This window comes from Salvelinus namaycush, chromosome 33 (assembly GCF_016432855.1).
Source record: "Salvelinus namaycush isolate Seneca chromosome 33, SaNama_1.0, whole genome shotgun sequence".
Lineage (NCBI taxonomy): Eukaryota > Metazoa > Chordata > Actinopteri > Salmoniformes > Salmonidae > Salvelinus > Salvelinus namaycush.
The window spans coordinates 30,618,671-30,635,892 of NC_052339.1; the positions used below are offsets into that span (position 1 = coordinate 30,618,671).

The following is a 17,222-nucleotide window of genomic DNA, read 5'->3' on the forward strand; positions in this document are numbered from 1 at the left end:
TTCCTCTCATCTACTCACCACCGCTGCCCGCTACGCCATCTGGATATATCTACCTTTTCACATTTCACTGTAAATAAATACTCACCTTCTTCCTACGCTCCTTGTCCTGGTCTGCTTCTGGGTTCGATCTTGAAAGATCGTGACAGAACGATCCGGCCAGTAATGAACCCAGCGGACCTGGACTCCGTTTGCCATGCCATTACCCTGCAGGAGAAGAAATTGGGACAACACAATACGGCGCTACAGGAGATAGCGAGTTCGATCCAGAATTTATCTGCTAGCTTGACACAAGTCCAGGATCAGCTCAGTTTGCAGGTGATTCATTCACCACCGGTTTCACCCATCTCACCTGCCGTGTCTGAAGCGGTTCCATTTCGTGAACCCAAGGTACCGACGCCTGATAAATATGAAGGGGATTTGGGAAAATGCCGTTCGTTTCTTATGCAGTGTGGGTTAGTGTTTGATCTACAGCCCCATTCTTACGCCACTGACAAGGCTAGGATAGCCTTTGTTATTGAACTGTTGCGTGGAAGAGCTCTGGAATGGGCTTCAGCCGTTTGGGAACGACAGGGAACCTGCACGGCTTCATATCAGGAGTTCACGGGAGAGATGAGGAAGCTTTTTGATCATCCAGTCCGAGGTAAGGACGCAGCTAAACGTTTGTTCTCTCTTCGCCAAGGAGATCGCAGTGTGGCAGATTTTATGATTGAGTTCAGGACATTGGCTGTGGAGAGTGGTTGGAATGAGGAGTCACTACAAGCGGTTTTTTACAAGGGGTTGTCAGATGAACTTAAGGATGAGCTGATTTCTTATCCAGAGCCTAGTGACTTAGACAGCTTGGTCGCTTTATCTATTCGGGTTGATAATAGAGTCCGAGAGAGAAGGAGGGAGAAGCAGTGGGGTCTATCCAATCAATCTGTAACTCGGTTACCATTCGGTTCAGGAGGTGAACCAGGACGTATTGATCGTTATTCTCCACACGGGATTAGTGGAGGAGTCTTGCCACCAGATTCTGAACCAATGCAAGTGGGGCGACACGGGCTAACTAAGGAGGAGCGCCAACGTAGACGTGAGACCAATAGCTCTTTCTACTGTGGTAGATCGGGACATTACAACTCCGCTTGTCCACAGCGCCCGTTAAACTGCCCGGCTCGCTAAATTTGGGAGGAATTTTAGCGAGCCAGTTTCAATCTCTCAAGGATCTTGTCAGACCCCGTTTTCCTGCGACCCTTATGAATAAGGATCAGAGTTTTGACCTGAACGCTTTTATCGATTCAGGTGCCGATGGCAACTTTATGGATGCCGACTTGGTGGAACAGCTGGGGCTTTCCAAGGAGCAATTGCCGGAAGCCATTGAAGCAACCACTCTGAACGGCAGTAGTCTGGCACGGATCACTATGAGGACTGAACCGGTTAAGATGTTGGTGTCGGGAAATCATTCAGAGTTTATCTCTTTCTTCATTTTGTCCTCGCCCCATGTTCCTCTGGTTCTTGGTTACCCCTGGCTGAAGGAACACAATCCCTCGTTTGATTGGGTGACAGGGAAGGTAACTAGTTGGAGCATTGAGTGTCATGCTAACTGCCTTAGGACTGCCTGTTCTCCTGCTGTTTCCAGTCAGGTCAGTGACTCTGCTCCTCCTGATTTGTCCCTGGTTCCAGAAACATATCACGAGTTGGGTGAGGTATTCAGTAAACAGAAGGCTCTGTCTCTTCCTCCCCACCGACCTTATGATTGTGCGATTAATCTGTTTCCTGGATCTGCCTTTCCCAAGGGACGGTTATACAGTATCTCTCGACCGGAACGTGAGGCCTTGGAGACCTACATCAAGGAGTCTCTAGCTACAGGTCTCATTCGGCCATCGTCATCACCTTTGGGAGCAGGATTTTTTTTTGTGAGCAAGAAGGATGGTTCTCTTCGACCGTGTATTGATTATCGGGGTTTGAATGAGATTACGGTTAAGAACAAGTATCCCCTGCCCTTGATGAGCTCGGCTTTCGATTCCTTACAGGGTGCTACGGTTTTTACGAAGCTTGGTTTACGTAATGCTTATCATTTGGTTCGGATCAAGGAGGGGGACGAGTGGTTGACTGGGTTCAATACTCCGATGGGACATTTTGAGTACCAGGTGATGCCGTTTGGACTGACCAACGCTCCGGCGGTGTTCCAAAGTATGGTGAATGACGTTTTGAGAGATATGATTGGTATTTTTGTGTTCGTTTACCTGGATGATATCCTCATCTTCTCAAAGGAGCTTTCTAGCCACGTTCTGCATGTCAAGCAGGTCCTGCAGCGGTTATTGGAGAACCGTCTGTTCGTGAAGGCGGAGAAGTGTGATTTTCACGCCCATACAACGTCCTTCCTCGGGTACATCATATCCAGGGGAGAGATCAAGATGGACCAAGAGAAGGTTCGGGCGGTTCGGGATTGGGTCCAGCCCGGTACAAGATTGCAGCTCCAGAGATTCCTGGGGTTTGCGAATTTTTATCGGAGGTTTATCCGTGACTACAGCCGGGTGGCTGCACCTTTAACTGCCCTGACGTCTTGCACCAGAAAGTTCTGTTGGACTCCTGAGGCAGACCGAGCATTTCTGGACTTGAAGAGCCGATTCACCAACGCCCCGATTCTCTCTCAACCTGACACTTCCCGTCAGTTCGTTGTGGAAGTGGATGCTTCTGATGTGGGTGTGGGCGCCATCCTGTCCCAGCGTAGCTCCACTGACGGTAAACTCCATCCCTGCGCTTTCTACTCTGGTCGTCTTTCTCCAGCTGAAAGAAACTACGATGTGGGTAACCGGGAGCTTCTCGCTGTGAAGCTTGCCTTGGAGGAGTGGCGGCACTGGTTGGAGGGAGCGGAGCAACCGTTTGTGGTCTGGACTGACCACAAGAATCTGGCTTACGTACAATCGGCTAAACGTCTCAACGCCCGTCAGGCTAGGTGGGCCTTGTTTTTTGGACGTTTCAATTTTTCCCTGACGTTCCGACCTGGGTCTAAGAACGGGAAGGCGGACGCCCTGTCCCGGATGTTCTCTAAGACGGAGGAGAGTGGGGTCAAGACTGAGACGATTCTTCCCCAGAATGTTGTCGTGGGAGCCGTTACATGGAGGATAGAGGAGGATGTGATGGCGGCCCTTCGGACGCAGCCCGGCCCCGGTAACGGTCCACCCGGTCGGTTGTTCGTACCCGAGTCGGTCCGTTCTGCTGTCCTTCAGTGGTCCCACGCCAGCAAGATAGCTTGTCACCCTGGCGTTGCTCGGACTATGGCACTACTGCGCAGACGTTTTTGGTGGCCTGCCATGGGAGAAGATACCCGGAGGTTTGTTGCCGCATGTCCTGTTTGTGCCCAGAACAAGAGTACCAATCGGCCCAGCTCTGGGCTTCTTCACCCCCTACCTATTCCTCGGCGACCTTGGTCGCATCTGGCCCTGGATTTTGTCACGGGATTGCCCCCTTCTGTTGGGAACACGGTCATTCTGACCATTGTGGACAGATTCAGCAAGTTTGCTCATTTTGTTCCTCTCTCCAAGCTTCCATCGGCTACGGAGACGTCCGAGATCCTGGTCAGGGAGGTTTTCAGGGTTCACGGATTGCCCAGTGACATTGTGTCTGACCGTGGTCCTCAGTTTACCTCTGCTGTCTGGAAATCCTTCTGTTTGGCCATTGGAGCTACAGTCAGTCTCACTTCTGGATTTCACCCACAATCTAATGGTCAAGCGGAGAGAGCCAACCAGAAGATGGAGTCCACGCTGCGTTGTCTTGTCTCCTCTGATCCCACCTCTTGGTCATCTCAATTACCCTGGGTTGAGTATGCCCATAATACCCTTCCTTCATCTGCCACTGGGATGTCCCCCTTCCAATGCCTTTACGGATACCAACCTCCTTTGTTTCCTTCTCAGGAGAGGGATCTCTCGGTTCCCTCTGTCCAGACCCATATTCGTCGTTGCCACCGGACCTGGCATCGGGCCAGGAAGGCTCTCCTTAGAGTTTCTGACCGGTATCAGATACAGGCGAACCGTCGCCGTATTCCTGCCCCAGCTTATACGGTTGGAGATAAGGTTTGGTTGGCTACACGGGATCTTCCTCTACGGACGGAGTCAAGGAAGTTGTCACCTAAGTTCATTGGTCCGTTTGTAGTGGAGAGAATCATAAATCCTGTGGTGGTTCGACTCAAGTTGCCTGCAACACTTAGTGCATCCCACTTTTCATGTCTCCTGTCTCAAGCCGGTTTACCTCAGTCCTCTGTTGCCTCCTCGTCCTCCTCCTCCTCGGATGATCGGAGGTGGTCCTGTCTACACGGTGCGCCGCATCATGGACTCCAGACGGCGGGGTCGAGGGTACCAGTTTCTAGTGGACTGGGAAGGATATGGTCCAGAGGAGAGGAGTTGGATTCCTCGGCGACAGATTCTGGATGACGACCTGATTCGTGACTTCTACCGCCTCCATCCTGGCGCTCCAGGTAGTCCGCCCGGTGGCGTTCGTCGGAGGGGGGGTACTGTCACGAATCCCGCTTCCTGAGTCTGGGTTTGCCTGTGTGTCTGTCCTGGAGTGTGTTTCAGGTGTCCTGGAACGCATCCTGTCTGGTTGCCGGGCGAATTAGCTCATTGGGAGATTGATTTCACCCGCACCTGTTTCCCGTCAGTAATCTGCACACCTGTCCTGATCATCATCTCTACCCTTCAAAAGCTCTGACCTGACTTCCATTCCCTGCCGGATCGTTAGCCATGAACAGTATGTTGTGCCTGAGTACCAGACTCCAGTTGGATAGAATTTGTTGTTGTTTTCATTTACGTATTGCTTGCCTTGAACTTACCTCCGTTTGTTTTGTCTTCAGTTACTCACCTGGATCATTCACTCCATTCCCGCCTGGTTGACAGAGGATTCTGCTACTACATTGGATTCACCTATTTCCTCTCATCTACTCACCACCGCTGCCCGCTACGCCATCTGGATATATCTACCTTTTCACATTTCACTGTAAATAAATACTCACCTTCTTCCTACGCTCCTTGTCCTGGTCTGCTTCTGGGTTCGATCTTGAAAGATCGTGACAGTACTTGCAGGGTCTCTGGTTCAAACCCTGTCTCAGCTGTCTCCCCCCTCAATGGCTACAATATTGTTTTATAGCCTCTGTACCAGTGGGTCTGATCTGTGCCTGTTTCAGAGGTCTGACTGCATAGCTATTAATAAACATGAGCAGGGCCTGCTCCAAACGTAAGCGACATAAACGATCGCTTAGGGCCCCCAGCCACTTATAAAAAAGAGTCTGGGTCGAGTTAGAATAGGTGCAAGTCCAACATATGTTGTGCATCAGCAGTTTTTTTTCTTATTATGTCAGTCATTGACAGTCACTCAATTAGCTCACGTCACCTAACATTTTTTTTTAGATTGGTGAGTTAGTCTAGCCAGCTATCTAAACTTGTAGTAATCATGGCTGAATACTGACCGAGCACACAGGGCAAGTGCCTACCCATTGATGTTGTTAGTCACTCTCACTCAGAAATCATTAACATGATATGTCATGGCAACATTTGTAGATTTTCAGGAAATTAGCTTTAAAACTGCAAAAAAAAATGTATCTGCACCTCATGGTAAAATGGGTAGAATTCCAGGAAATTAGCTGTATAATGTACTTTTATTTCTCTGCCTTCATCAGAGGGGGCCACTAAAAATGTTTTGCCTGCAGGGGGGGGGGCCCAACCAAATCTCGCTTAGGGCCCTCAAAAGGCTAGAGCCGACCCTCAATGAGATGGACACACCTACATTCCATATGTAAATTCTTCATGCCACATACCACTTGAGAATCACATACCATTTTGATGTGGTTTTGAGTGACAACCCACCCAGTCTCTTAAATGATTTGGCATGTTTTGGTTGTGGAGAAAAGTGAGGAGCTATTTTGCTCTCCTCACACAAATCTCTCACACAAATCTTGTCATGAATGCTAAAATTATTACTAGCTTTCAAAATCGTTTGTAGGCTACTCCCGCTGCTATGCTTGATAATGACTTTACTATATTACATATTTTTAAGTCTAGACTAGTGGAATTTGAAATAATGTGGAAAACGGGCTTTGAAAAAGTGTAGAGGTGTGTACACCAAGCACACAATAGGGGAACTGCACACTGACGTTGCATGAACAGCCACGTACTGTACCGAGAGCAGAGAACAGAGGCTATTATTTTTACAACACCTTGTGCAGAGCGCGCAGTCACCAGTCTCGCTCTCTCTCTCTGCAAAGCTGACAACTTCAGGAGCCTTGCTATTGTTCCAGCATGTTACATATTCGCCATTCTGTGTCCAAGCATATCGGCCTGGCAACAGTTTAATTTGCTGAGCAGTTTTGGAAGATCGTTTTTTTTCTCTCGGCTGATGTGACATTATCCATCTGTAATGATGTGGACCTCTCAGGACTTTATTGGATTCGTTGTATTGTCTAGTTTATGTATACAATTTGGATTCTGCTTTGAAGGTAAGCTGAGACATATCGCCCTTCAACACTTCCATCAATTCTAATCTCTCTGGGCTTCGTCTGGGTTAAAAACAATATACATCGCATTTGAATTCATGTTAAAAGTGCGTATAACTTCAAGACGCAGATATTAAATAATGAATATATTACGATAGACGTAACAAATGCAACATACTTCTGGGCTGTAAAATAAATGCAGAAAAAGTACCTAGTTTTGATCCAATGTTGTCCAAATGAACAAAACGCAACTGTTGATTGCTTAAAATGACACCTGGATATAATTTAGTAGTTTATAATATTATTATAATTAGTAGAACGTAGATGTTGGACTATCAGGCACAGATTAATATCGTTGTAAGAATAACTTTGAAGAGACACTGAGCGCGACATGCATTTAAAGTAACGGATATGCAGAAACAGTGTTGGAATGGCGTAGAGCGGGCGGTAGTTATTTTTCAGCACCATGGACGGTTACCCTGTTGACATATCAGTGAGAGTTTGCATCTATCCTTCGTGGTTTCTCTCTACCTTTGGATGCCTTGGTATTTCCACTGCCTCCCTAGCCTGTATCCCTTGAAAATGATCAGAAAATGTTTTTTTTGTTTTTTTTAAGCGCAGTGAGTGTTGCGGGGGGAAAACTGTAGGCTACATTGAACGACAGTTATTGTGATGCTTAGAGTGTTTTCATGGATTAAACCAGTGTAACATGTTCCACATTTAAATATATATTCAGATAGGCTATGCACTCTAGGCTATACTATGCTGGTCTTATTTGAATTACACTATGCACATTCATTTGAATTGTAGTTATTGAAGAGTGAATCTGGCAAATGTGTTGAGGTTAAATCACGTTTATCTCATAGGTCCGTTCTTTGAGAAGGGGCTGATATATGTTATAAGGCATTATGTTATGATCAAGGTATGATACCCATCGCAGTGACAGTTCTAGACACATAGGAAGCCCCTTCATTTAAAATGATATATTTCACTAATTCGATTAACCTACACTTCCCTTACAAAATCGCATTTACATATGTGAAATAACTGTTTGCACGTGTTGAGCTTAAATTTCACGTGAAACCATACTTTCACATGTATTAAATTAAACCACCTTTTTCACATTTGAGGGGAAAAAAACGTTTTCACCTCATGTGAATTACAGTTGCATATGTGAAATTTGCAGTTCCACAGATGTTAAAAAGGTTCACATGAAAATCGGATATGCAGTTTCACATGTGAAAAACTTTCTCATGTGAAAATGTCACTTTCACATGTTCAATTGCAATTTCACATGTGAAAATCAATCACATTTCAAAGTAACATTTCCAGTTTCACATGTAAGGAAACATTCACGTGAAAATCTTAACTTTCACATGTGAAATTGTGGTGGTGAAATATAGTGTTATTCCTCTCACACGTTGTTGCATGTTGCAGTAGCAATGTTTGAACATATGGAATTGCAAATTCTGTAATGCCATTCTGTAAAAAGGTCACTTAGCCTACCTAAGTATAATAATTCAAGTGCATTGAAAAATACAATTTCTTACAGTATTTCTGAGCCATCCATCTCAGAGTTTTACTGCTGCAGGTGCATGCCTCATATGCTGGTCAGTGACCAGTGAAAAGAAGCCCCGTGAAAAGAAGCCCAATGAAAAGAAGCCCAGTGAAAAGAAGCCCAGTGAAAAGAAGCCCAGTGAAAAGAAGCCCAGTGAAAAGAAGCCCAGTGAAAAGAAGCCCAATGAAAAGAAGCCCCGTGAAAAGAAGCCCAGTGAAAAGAACAGAGAAGCTAGAGTTCCGTATCTCCTTATTCATCCTGTTTAACATGTTAGAATTAGTGTTCTCAGAGTTAATCAGTTAACTCCAGTTAATACACTGAAAACATCCTAAATACATGATCTATACAGCTATACTGCTGCAACAATGCCATATCAGAACAAGTTGACTTTGAGGTTAAAGTGTGTTTGTCAATTTATCTGATTTGGCTAACTGTTACTTTGAACAAAATCAAGACGTCAATGTTCTCGTAATGCTTTTGTATAAAAACAATGTGTAAATTGCAGCTCAATTTGAGCAAATTATGAAATTGCGATAAATCGTGATTAATCACAGGAGGAAATCCTGCCATGAATTGGACAGCATTTTTAAAATTGTTTGACAGCCCTGGTTGACATTAAAATGTGAAAATTCACATGTGAAAGTGTAGCGGACATGAGTTGCTCACGGTCATGTGATGATGTAGCCCTGCATGCAACGTCAAAGTTTGTGTTTGGTCTAATGGTCAAGACGTCAGATTTTCCAGTGGGAGACCTGGCTTCTAATCCTGCCAGTTACAAAAGCACGCATGTGAAACATAATATGAGAAATGTTGGGAAACCACGTGTCTTAGTCGTGAAAAAATCCATATGAAACTTCACCTGTCCAAAAACCATACGTGTCTGTTTTTCCCCATTTGATTTGTTCACATGTGAAACATGTATGTGAAACGTCACACCTACGAAAACCACGTGTCTAACTCTGTGAAAATATATATATTTCCTTTTTGAAATCTTTCAAGTGTTTCTTCACACAGGTTTTTCACGTGTTCTCTTGATCGGATTTTCTTTCATGTTTATTTGTTGTTGTTGTTGTTGTAAGGGTTTATTTACTCAACTACCATGTGTTGAAAGAAGTACCTTACACTATGACAGGTTTGTTATATGTAGGCTGTAGTTGTGGAGAGATGGACAGACAGCGATTATACTGATTGTTTTTCTCTATCTTTCAGGAAAGTTTACGGATATCCCCTCCAATCTAACGGTAAAAGAAGGTCAAAACATTGAAATGGCGTGCGCCTTCCAGAGTGGAACCACGTCAGTTTACTTAGAGATTCAATGGTGGTTTATAAGAGCACCAGAAGAACCCAGCAGCGAGGAGGATGATGAGGAAGAGGTATGCACTTCACTTGTTCTAAATAAAAGGGGGGAGAAGCAAAGGATTTTTTTTCCCGAGGGACTTTCTATAAAATACGACATGTCTTGGCCCTGCACATTGCAATCATGACTGCGTAGTGATGCAGTTTTAGTATAATCCCATTCCGCACAGAAACCTCAGTGAATTCTCGCATGATTGGATTATCATTACCAAGAGCATAGCCTTTTAAAATCCCTAGATGATCCTGTAAAACTTACTGTAATAAACGTTGATAACAGATTGCCACAACATGCAGTGGTAAAATAATACTGGTCTGTTTAATCTCAGCCTGTCTTTACCAAGTTGATTTAACCCAGGGCTAATTTAAGTGACTTGCATATGTAGTCTGAGGTGTGTAGTGCCATTCTGCCAGAGTTAAGAGAACTGATAGTCATTTATCATTGTAGGACCCTCAGAGGCCATGCAGGAAAAAACTTTGCTGACACATTCTTGCAAATTGGCTCGTTAAAGCCTGAACAGTGTACCGAGACCCTCCTCGACTGGCATTTGTAATGTATTTCTACACTGGAGAGCTACTTATGACAGATTTTCCTTGCAAATAATGATCAGTTACTTTGCGTTTGTGTATTATTTTGCTCCCTCTATTGAAATGGCTGGTACATTTTAGGGGAGTTTGTCAGTTTGTCATCACAGACATCAAACAAGGAAATGTTTCCTTTGTTAAATGCTCGTCTTCCTCGCAGTGAAACCACAATGCAGAGAGCGAGAGGCTGTTCTTGGATATCCACATGGCTTTAAAACAGTTATTCCTTGTCCATTGTTGTCACCCATCATGCTGGCGTTGCCAAGGCTTTGATCCGTTTGATCTATCACTCTTAGATGTCGGCTGAAGGAGCTATTGATGCTCACCACGCCATTGCTGCTCATATGATCTAGTTCTTTTCATGGTATTTGTTTGAAATGACAAGCAGTGGTTTTGTCCTGAGAGGAAAGGGTTTCGACAAAAAAACAAGCCAAGGAGTCGTGAGGAGGACTATAAAAAGATGCTACGGAAAAAAGTAGAGCTGAGAAAAAGAGTGAAATAGGATTCAAAGTGAAACAGACATGCACAGGGTGCTGCAGGGTCCAGTCCATGACAACAACACAATAACTGAATCCTGCTTTAAAGGGCGGGCACGTCCACTATATCACAGTGGCATCACAGTGTTCGTTCTGTAGCTGTCTGTGAGATATAGTCCCAGTGACACTATCACGTGTAGTGGTTGACTTGTTGGAAGCTCTTTGCTTTGTTTGACTGGGCTAAAATGGTGGTCTATCCCTCTACTCATGCTGAAGAGAGGATTCATCTCTCCTCAAGGCTGGATCTGTCGCTATCTGTTTAATCCACACGTCCGCAGAATAAATCTTTACAATCCTCTTCGCTAGTAATTCTATTTGGTGTGGGATTAAGGGTTGATATAAGCAAAGGAAAATGTGATTTCTCTCTCAAGGTAACAGTTGTGTCTTCCTGGGTCATTGAAAAAGCCTAAACCCATTGATTGCAATTGTGTGCCACGGCCTCTGTCAACGAGATAAGTTGCTTTTCTGTTTTCCTCTCTGTTAAAGACAAAGTGTGAAAGTCACAGACATACAGAACGTGTCCTCAGTGAGACCTGTCAACTTGTCAGGCGTGGATCAAGGAATGAAAGCACTTATTTCTTGTTTCAGCAGGAAACATACAATCCATAGCTGTACTCCAGCCTCTTGCACCTGAAGTTACTATCTCCTTCACCGGCCATCGCTCCTACTGCCCCATAAGCCTTGTACCCTGTCTGGCCCTCTGTCCTACTGCCCCATAAGCCTTGTACCCTGTCTGGCCCTCTGTCCTACTGCCGCATAAGCCTTGTACCCTGTCTGCCCTCTGTCCTACTGCCCCATGAACCTTGTACCCTGTCTGGCCCTCTGTCCTAAATACACAAATTATTTGGGCACCTGCTTGTCGAACATCTCATTCCAAAATCATGGGCATTAGTATGGGGTTGGTCCCCCCTTTGGTGCTTTATTAGCCTCCACACTGCTGTAGAAACTTGCTACCATTCAGCCACAAGAGCATTAGTGAGGAGAGATTGTCATTGTATGCTGAAGCGTTACGATTTCCTTTCACTGGAACTAAGGGGCCCGAACCATGAAAAGTGCCCGAGACCATTATTCCTTCTCCGCCAAACTTGATGCATTCGGGTAAGTAGCGTTCTCCAAACCCAGATTTGTCCGTCGGACTGCCAGATGGTGAAGCGCGATTCATCACTCCAAAGAACGCATTTTCACTGCTCCAGAGTCCAATGGTCGGCGAGTTTTACACTACTCCAGCCGATGCTTGGCATTGCGCATGGTGATCTTTGGCTTGTGTGCTGCTGTTTGGCCATGGAAACCCATTTCATGAAGTTCCCGACGAACAGTTCTTGTGTGGACGTTGCTTCCAGAGGCAGTTTGGAACTCGGTAGTGTGTTGCAACCGAGGACCGATGATTTTTATGAGAAATTCGCTTCAACACTCCATTTCTGTGAGCTTGTGTGGCCTACCACTTAGCGGCTGAGCCGTTGTTGCTCCTAGACATTTCCATTTCACAATAACAGCACTTACAGTTGACTGGGACAGCATTAGCAGGGCAGACATTTTACGAACTGAATTGTTGGAAAGGTGGCATCCTATGATGGTGCCACAATGAATGTCACTGAGCATTTCATTAAGGTCATTCTACTGCCAATGTGTGTCTATGGAGATTACATGGCTGTGTGCTTGATTTTATACACCTGTCAGCAAAAGTTGTGGCTGAAATAGCTGAATCCACTAGTTTGAAGGGTTGTCCACGTAGTGTGATAACATGCATAGCCAATACAATGCACAGCCTCCCATCGACTCCGGTCTCATTTTGAGACAGACACACAGCTCTAATGGATAGAATGTTTCCAGGATCACATGACCAAGGTGTCAGTGGTGGGGAACTTGTAGTATAATAAAGTAATCATTTGGTGAGTTTTTATATTTGTCCTATTTGAAAATGTGCTTCTTTCCATATCCCAACTCCCACTGAGAATGGGGTCATGGCCAGACGTTATCAGTTGCGACTGTGAAGCAATTAGGAGGAAGTGCTTTGCTTTAAGGGCACATCGACAGATTTTTCACTTTGTCGGCTCGGCGATTCAAACTAGCAGCTTTCGGGTTACTGGCCCAATGACCGCTAGGCTTCCTGCCTGGCCATAGTGCATGTAGGTTATGTCCTGCTTTCTATCCGCTTGTCTTTTCCCCTGCTACTTCAACATAATGTCCTGTATTCCACCCGCTTGTCTTTTCCCCTGCTACTTCAACCTAATGTCCTGTATTCCATCAGCTTGTCTTTTCCCCTGCTACTTCAACATAATGTCCTGTATTCCATCCACTTGTCTTTTCCCCTGCTACTTCAACATAATGTCCTGTATTCCATCCGCTTCTCTTTTCCCTGCTACTTCAACCTAATGTCCTGTATTCCATCAGCTTGTCTTTTCCCCTGCTACTTCAACCTAATGTCCTGTATTCCATCCGCTTGTCTTTTCCCCTGCTACTTCAACATAATGTCCTGTATTCCATCCACTTGTCTTTTCCCCTGCTACTTCAACATAATGTCCTGTATTCCATCCGCTTGTCTTTTCCCCTGCTACTTCAACATAATGTCCTGTATTCCATCCGCTTGTCTTTTCCCCTGCTACTTCAACCTAATGTCCTGTATTCCATCAGCTTGTCTTTTCCCCTGCTACTTCAACCTAATGTCCTGTATTCCATCAGCTTGTCTTTTCCCCTGCTACTTCAACATAATGTCCTGTATTCCATCCACTTGTCTTTTCCCCTGCTACTTCAACATAATGTCCTGTATTCCATCCGCTTCTCTTTTCCCTGCTACTTCAACATAATGTCCTGTATTCCATCCGCTTCTCTTTTCCCTGCTACTTCAACATAATGTCCTGTATTCCATCAGCTTGTCTTTTCCCCTGCTACTTCAACCTAATGTCCTGTATTCCATCAGCTTGTCTTTTCCCCTGCTACTTCAACATAATGTCCTGTATTCCATCAGCTTGTCTTTTCCCCTGCTACTTCAACATAATGTCCTGTATTCCACCCGCTTGTCTTTTCCCCTGCTACTTCAACATAATGTCCTGTATTCCATCAGCTTGTCTTTTCCCCTGCTACTTCAACATAATGTCCTGTATTCCATCAGCTTGTCTTTTCCCCTGCTACTTCAACCTAATGTCCTGTATTCCACCCGCTTGTCTTTTCCCCTGCTACTTCAACCTAATGGAGAGCCCGTATTACAGTGTGTCAATAACATTACTGATTTCTCATTTGGAATGACTCAATTATTGGGCCATGAGTGACTTTGGTAGGAGTCAATTAATTTGAAGGGAAGCTTGATAAAGAGATGGGTGAGAGAACATGGAGAAGTTATGGAGCGATAAGTTTGCAAGGGCTCCTGGGAAATAACAAGAGCCACACGCTGTGGGATGGTTCTTGCTAAGTATTATCATTATTGGACCAATCAGTCAATGATGGGGGGGGGGGGGGGGGGGGATTGCAGGTAATCATTGTAAAATGTCTTCCAAAAGATTAATGGAAACAGAGGCTTTCAACACAGAGTTCCATTAGATACTTATCCTCATGGCTGGTGTGGTCCCAATTGGTGTTGCGAAGCTAACGGATACTTTAAAAATACTTTGCTACAACTATTGTACTGTAATCATTTCCTCTCAGTAGTTTTTTTGTCAACATGACACAATTTCATCTTTCACTCAGGGCCCCTCGGGCGGGCCTTGTGAGCCACTGGGGGGATCACAGTAACTAACTAGTGTGTCAGACAGTCCAAGAGTGTGAGGATGTCTTCTGTGTAAACCTGCCATGTGTTAGGCCAGATTAATTAGACCACCTAGAGGTGCCATTGGGCAAGTTAGAGGATATAACAGCCATCTTGTTTTCAACATCCATTCAGAGAATTCCCTGCAGAAACTCAGTGCTCATATCAATGGGTATGCTTATTGAGTGCTATATCCATTGGTTGCATGGCTCTGAGCAGTGTCCAAGGGGCTTTGGTCCAAAGACGCCAAACAGAGGTGATTTGTAGGAAGAAATATAACTAAGACAGGCTTGTAGAGCAGCATAGAGAGGGATGTCTCTGGCTTTACGGACATATTTGGTCAGAAATGAGAAAGAAAATTCTACAAGCACGAGGCAGCTCCGACTAAACATGAGCTCGAGAGAGAGAAGGCGTTGTCTGGCATGCACAGCCAGCATCCTCCAATTCAATCTACTGGATCAAAACACAGTCTCACTTTTTGGAAGAGATTGGGCACAGTCAGAGAATGACTAGCAATTGATCCACCAACTCAACAGGAGACGAAAGGAAGGGGGAAACATTGGCTGCAGGTGTATTCATGTGTGTATGCTGTGTGTGTGTTTGTGTGTGTGTACACTCATACGTGACTAACTGATGTTGTTGAGCCGTTGGATCTGACATGACAAGTGACAAAAAGTTGCAAGCATCACTACAACACATATTGTTCAAGGGACAACACAAACACCTTATCCTTTTGAGTTCCAGAGATGATTTAATCCGACAAAGACAAGAACCCCTGCAGTTATGTGACATTTTGCTCGTGACCCCCTTATGGCCATTTTGAAACATCAGCAACACACGATGTTTCTCAATCATATCCAGATTCTCTACAATGATAGAAAGCACAGGCAGGAAAGGGCTTATATGTATCGCATAGGGACAGGAAATTAAACACAGATTTAGATGATTGGCTGCCCAGGATGCTGGGTTCCAGGGAGGATTACAGGGAGAAGGCAAAGATGGAGGTTAAAAGTTGTATAGGCTCCAGAACTGCAGTGTGACAGAATCACAAAGAGAATCGATGCGCGAGTAGATGTGTGTGTTTTTTTGGTCCACTGCATAGATCAATATTAAAGCAAGTATCCTTCTGATATGACATGCTTTTTCAAATGGCTAGTTCTGTACATTCATATGGCTTTGAGATGTCAGTCATAAGTCTGCTTCGAAAGGACATCTTGATATACACTGAGTGTACAAAACACTAAGGCGGCATGGACTCTACAAGGTGTCGAAAGCGTTCCACAGGGATGCTGACCCATGTTGACTTCAACGCTTCCCACAGTTGTGTCAAGTTGACTGGATGTCCTTTGGTGTGGTGGACCATTCTTGACACATACGGGAAACTGAGTGTGAAAACCCAGCAGCGTTGCAGTTCTTGACACAAACCAGGTGTGCCTGGCACCTACTACCATACCCTGTTCAATAGCACTTAAATCTTGCCCATACATTCTCTGAATGGTACACATACACAATCCATGTCTCAATTGTCTGAAGGTTAAAAAAATACTTCTTTAACCTGTCTCCTCCCCCTTCATCTACACTGATTGAAGTGGATTTAACAAGTGACATCAATAAGGGATCATAGTTTTTACCTGGATTCACCTGGGCATTCTGTCATGGAAAGAGCAGGTGTTCCTAAGTGCCCTTCTGCTGGTCTTTATTGTAACTTTTAATAATATTTATTCTTATTATTGTACTGATGATATGATATGTAGGTTGTAGGCCTTAATACATTGAACCAAGTAACTTATGCAATCAACACACACCAAACTAAGTTAGAAAATAACAATATTGCTGGAGTAATATATTAAAAGTCTGGTTGGAACACTTCTAAATTATGAATTATGTAGATTACACACTGAGCAGTGGCCTATAACAACCAGCGGTCTCCTCACTTGAGGAAAGTGTTGTAGGCACCTGACCTAAATGTATTTGTTACCTCGTGCCGAGTGGAAAATCTAAAGGGATTAGTCCAATTTTACGAAGAACATTTTATTGTAATGACATTATTGGGGGAAGTTATTAATCATGAGGCCTTTCTGCAGTAGGAGATCGTAGGCGTAAGTACCCCTTTGAGGGCTGTTCTAAGATCACTTTGTCTTTTTAGATTATAATGAGTCCTATAACATTCACAAGGGGGACCTGATCCTAGATCAGCCCTCCTACTCTGAGATGCTTCAGGAATACGGCCCAGCAGTTCTCCCCCTACCGAGAGATTGTAGTGATATCTCCACTTCAAGGTGTGACCCACTGTGGTCCAGTGGTATCAGGCTGGCTGCTACACAACTGTAATGAGATAAATGAAGAGCCCATTGTGGAGTTTTCAAGATGAATCTCGTGGACGTCTGACAGAAGCGTCAAATAGGTGAGTGTCTGCATATGAAAGTGGTTGATTAGATTAAACGTGACCAATCCCCTTGATGTGTGAGATGACATTGACCTTGCCACTGTGCCAGCCTCCCTCTGCAACACTCCCAGACCTATCTCTCTATATATATATATCCCGCTCTCTCTCTCACTCTGTCTCTCTCAGTCTTACCCCCCTATCAGTTTCAAATGAACCTGGAGGAAGGGAAGGAGCAGAGAGAGAGAGAGAGAGAGAGAGAGACAGAGAGAGAGACAGAGAGAGAGAGAGAGACAGAGAGAGAGAGAGCTCCTGTATTCTGAGATAATGCAGCTGTCATACGGTTTTGATTCAGGGCATTGGTTCATCCTTTAATTGCTTAGTGGATATTGGTTTGGGGGATATCACAGTAATGTATGGTCTAGCGGAACAGTATGGCACTGATCACACTGTGATATGTAATCATATATTGTCGCTGCCAATAATCCTCGTATCAGTTGTGCCCTCAATTGTTAAGGTCAGATCTCATCAAACGCCCATTTCCTGACTTCCTTGGTATACTTTGTTAATGCGTATGACTCACACCTGTACTGACTTAACTCTAA

At 44.6% G+C, this 17,222-nt stretch overlaps 1 protein-coding gene across 1 annotated transcript in view; it reads left to right on the forward strand.

Annotated features, from left to right (window-relative positions):
* The first annotated feature begins 6,390 nt into the window (after positions 1–6,390).
* The window catches only part of LOC120027908 (V-set and transmembrane domain-containing protein 2A-like), a 66,213-nt gene continuing 55,381 nt past the window's right edge, over positions 6,391–17,222 (forward strand). The window contains exons 1-2 of the mRNA XM_038973002.1: positions 6,391–6,466; positions 9,231–9,394. Coding sequence (XP_038828930.1) covers positions 6,391–6,466; positions 9,231–9,394 — 240 coding nt within the window. The remainder of the gene's footprint in view (positions 6,467–9,230; positions 9,395–17,222) is intronic.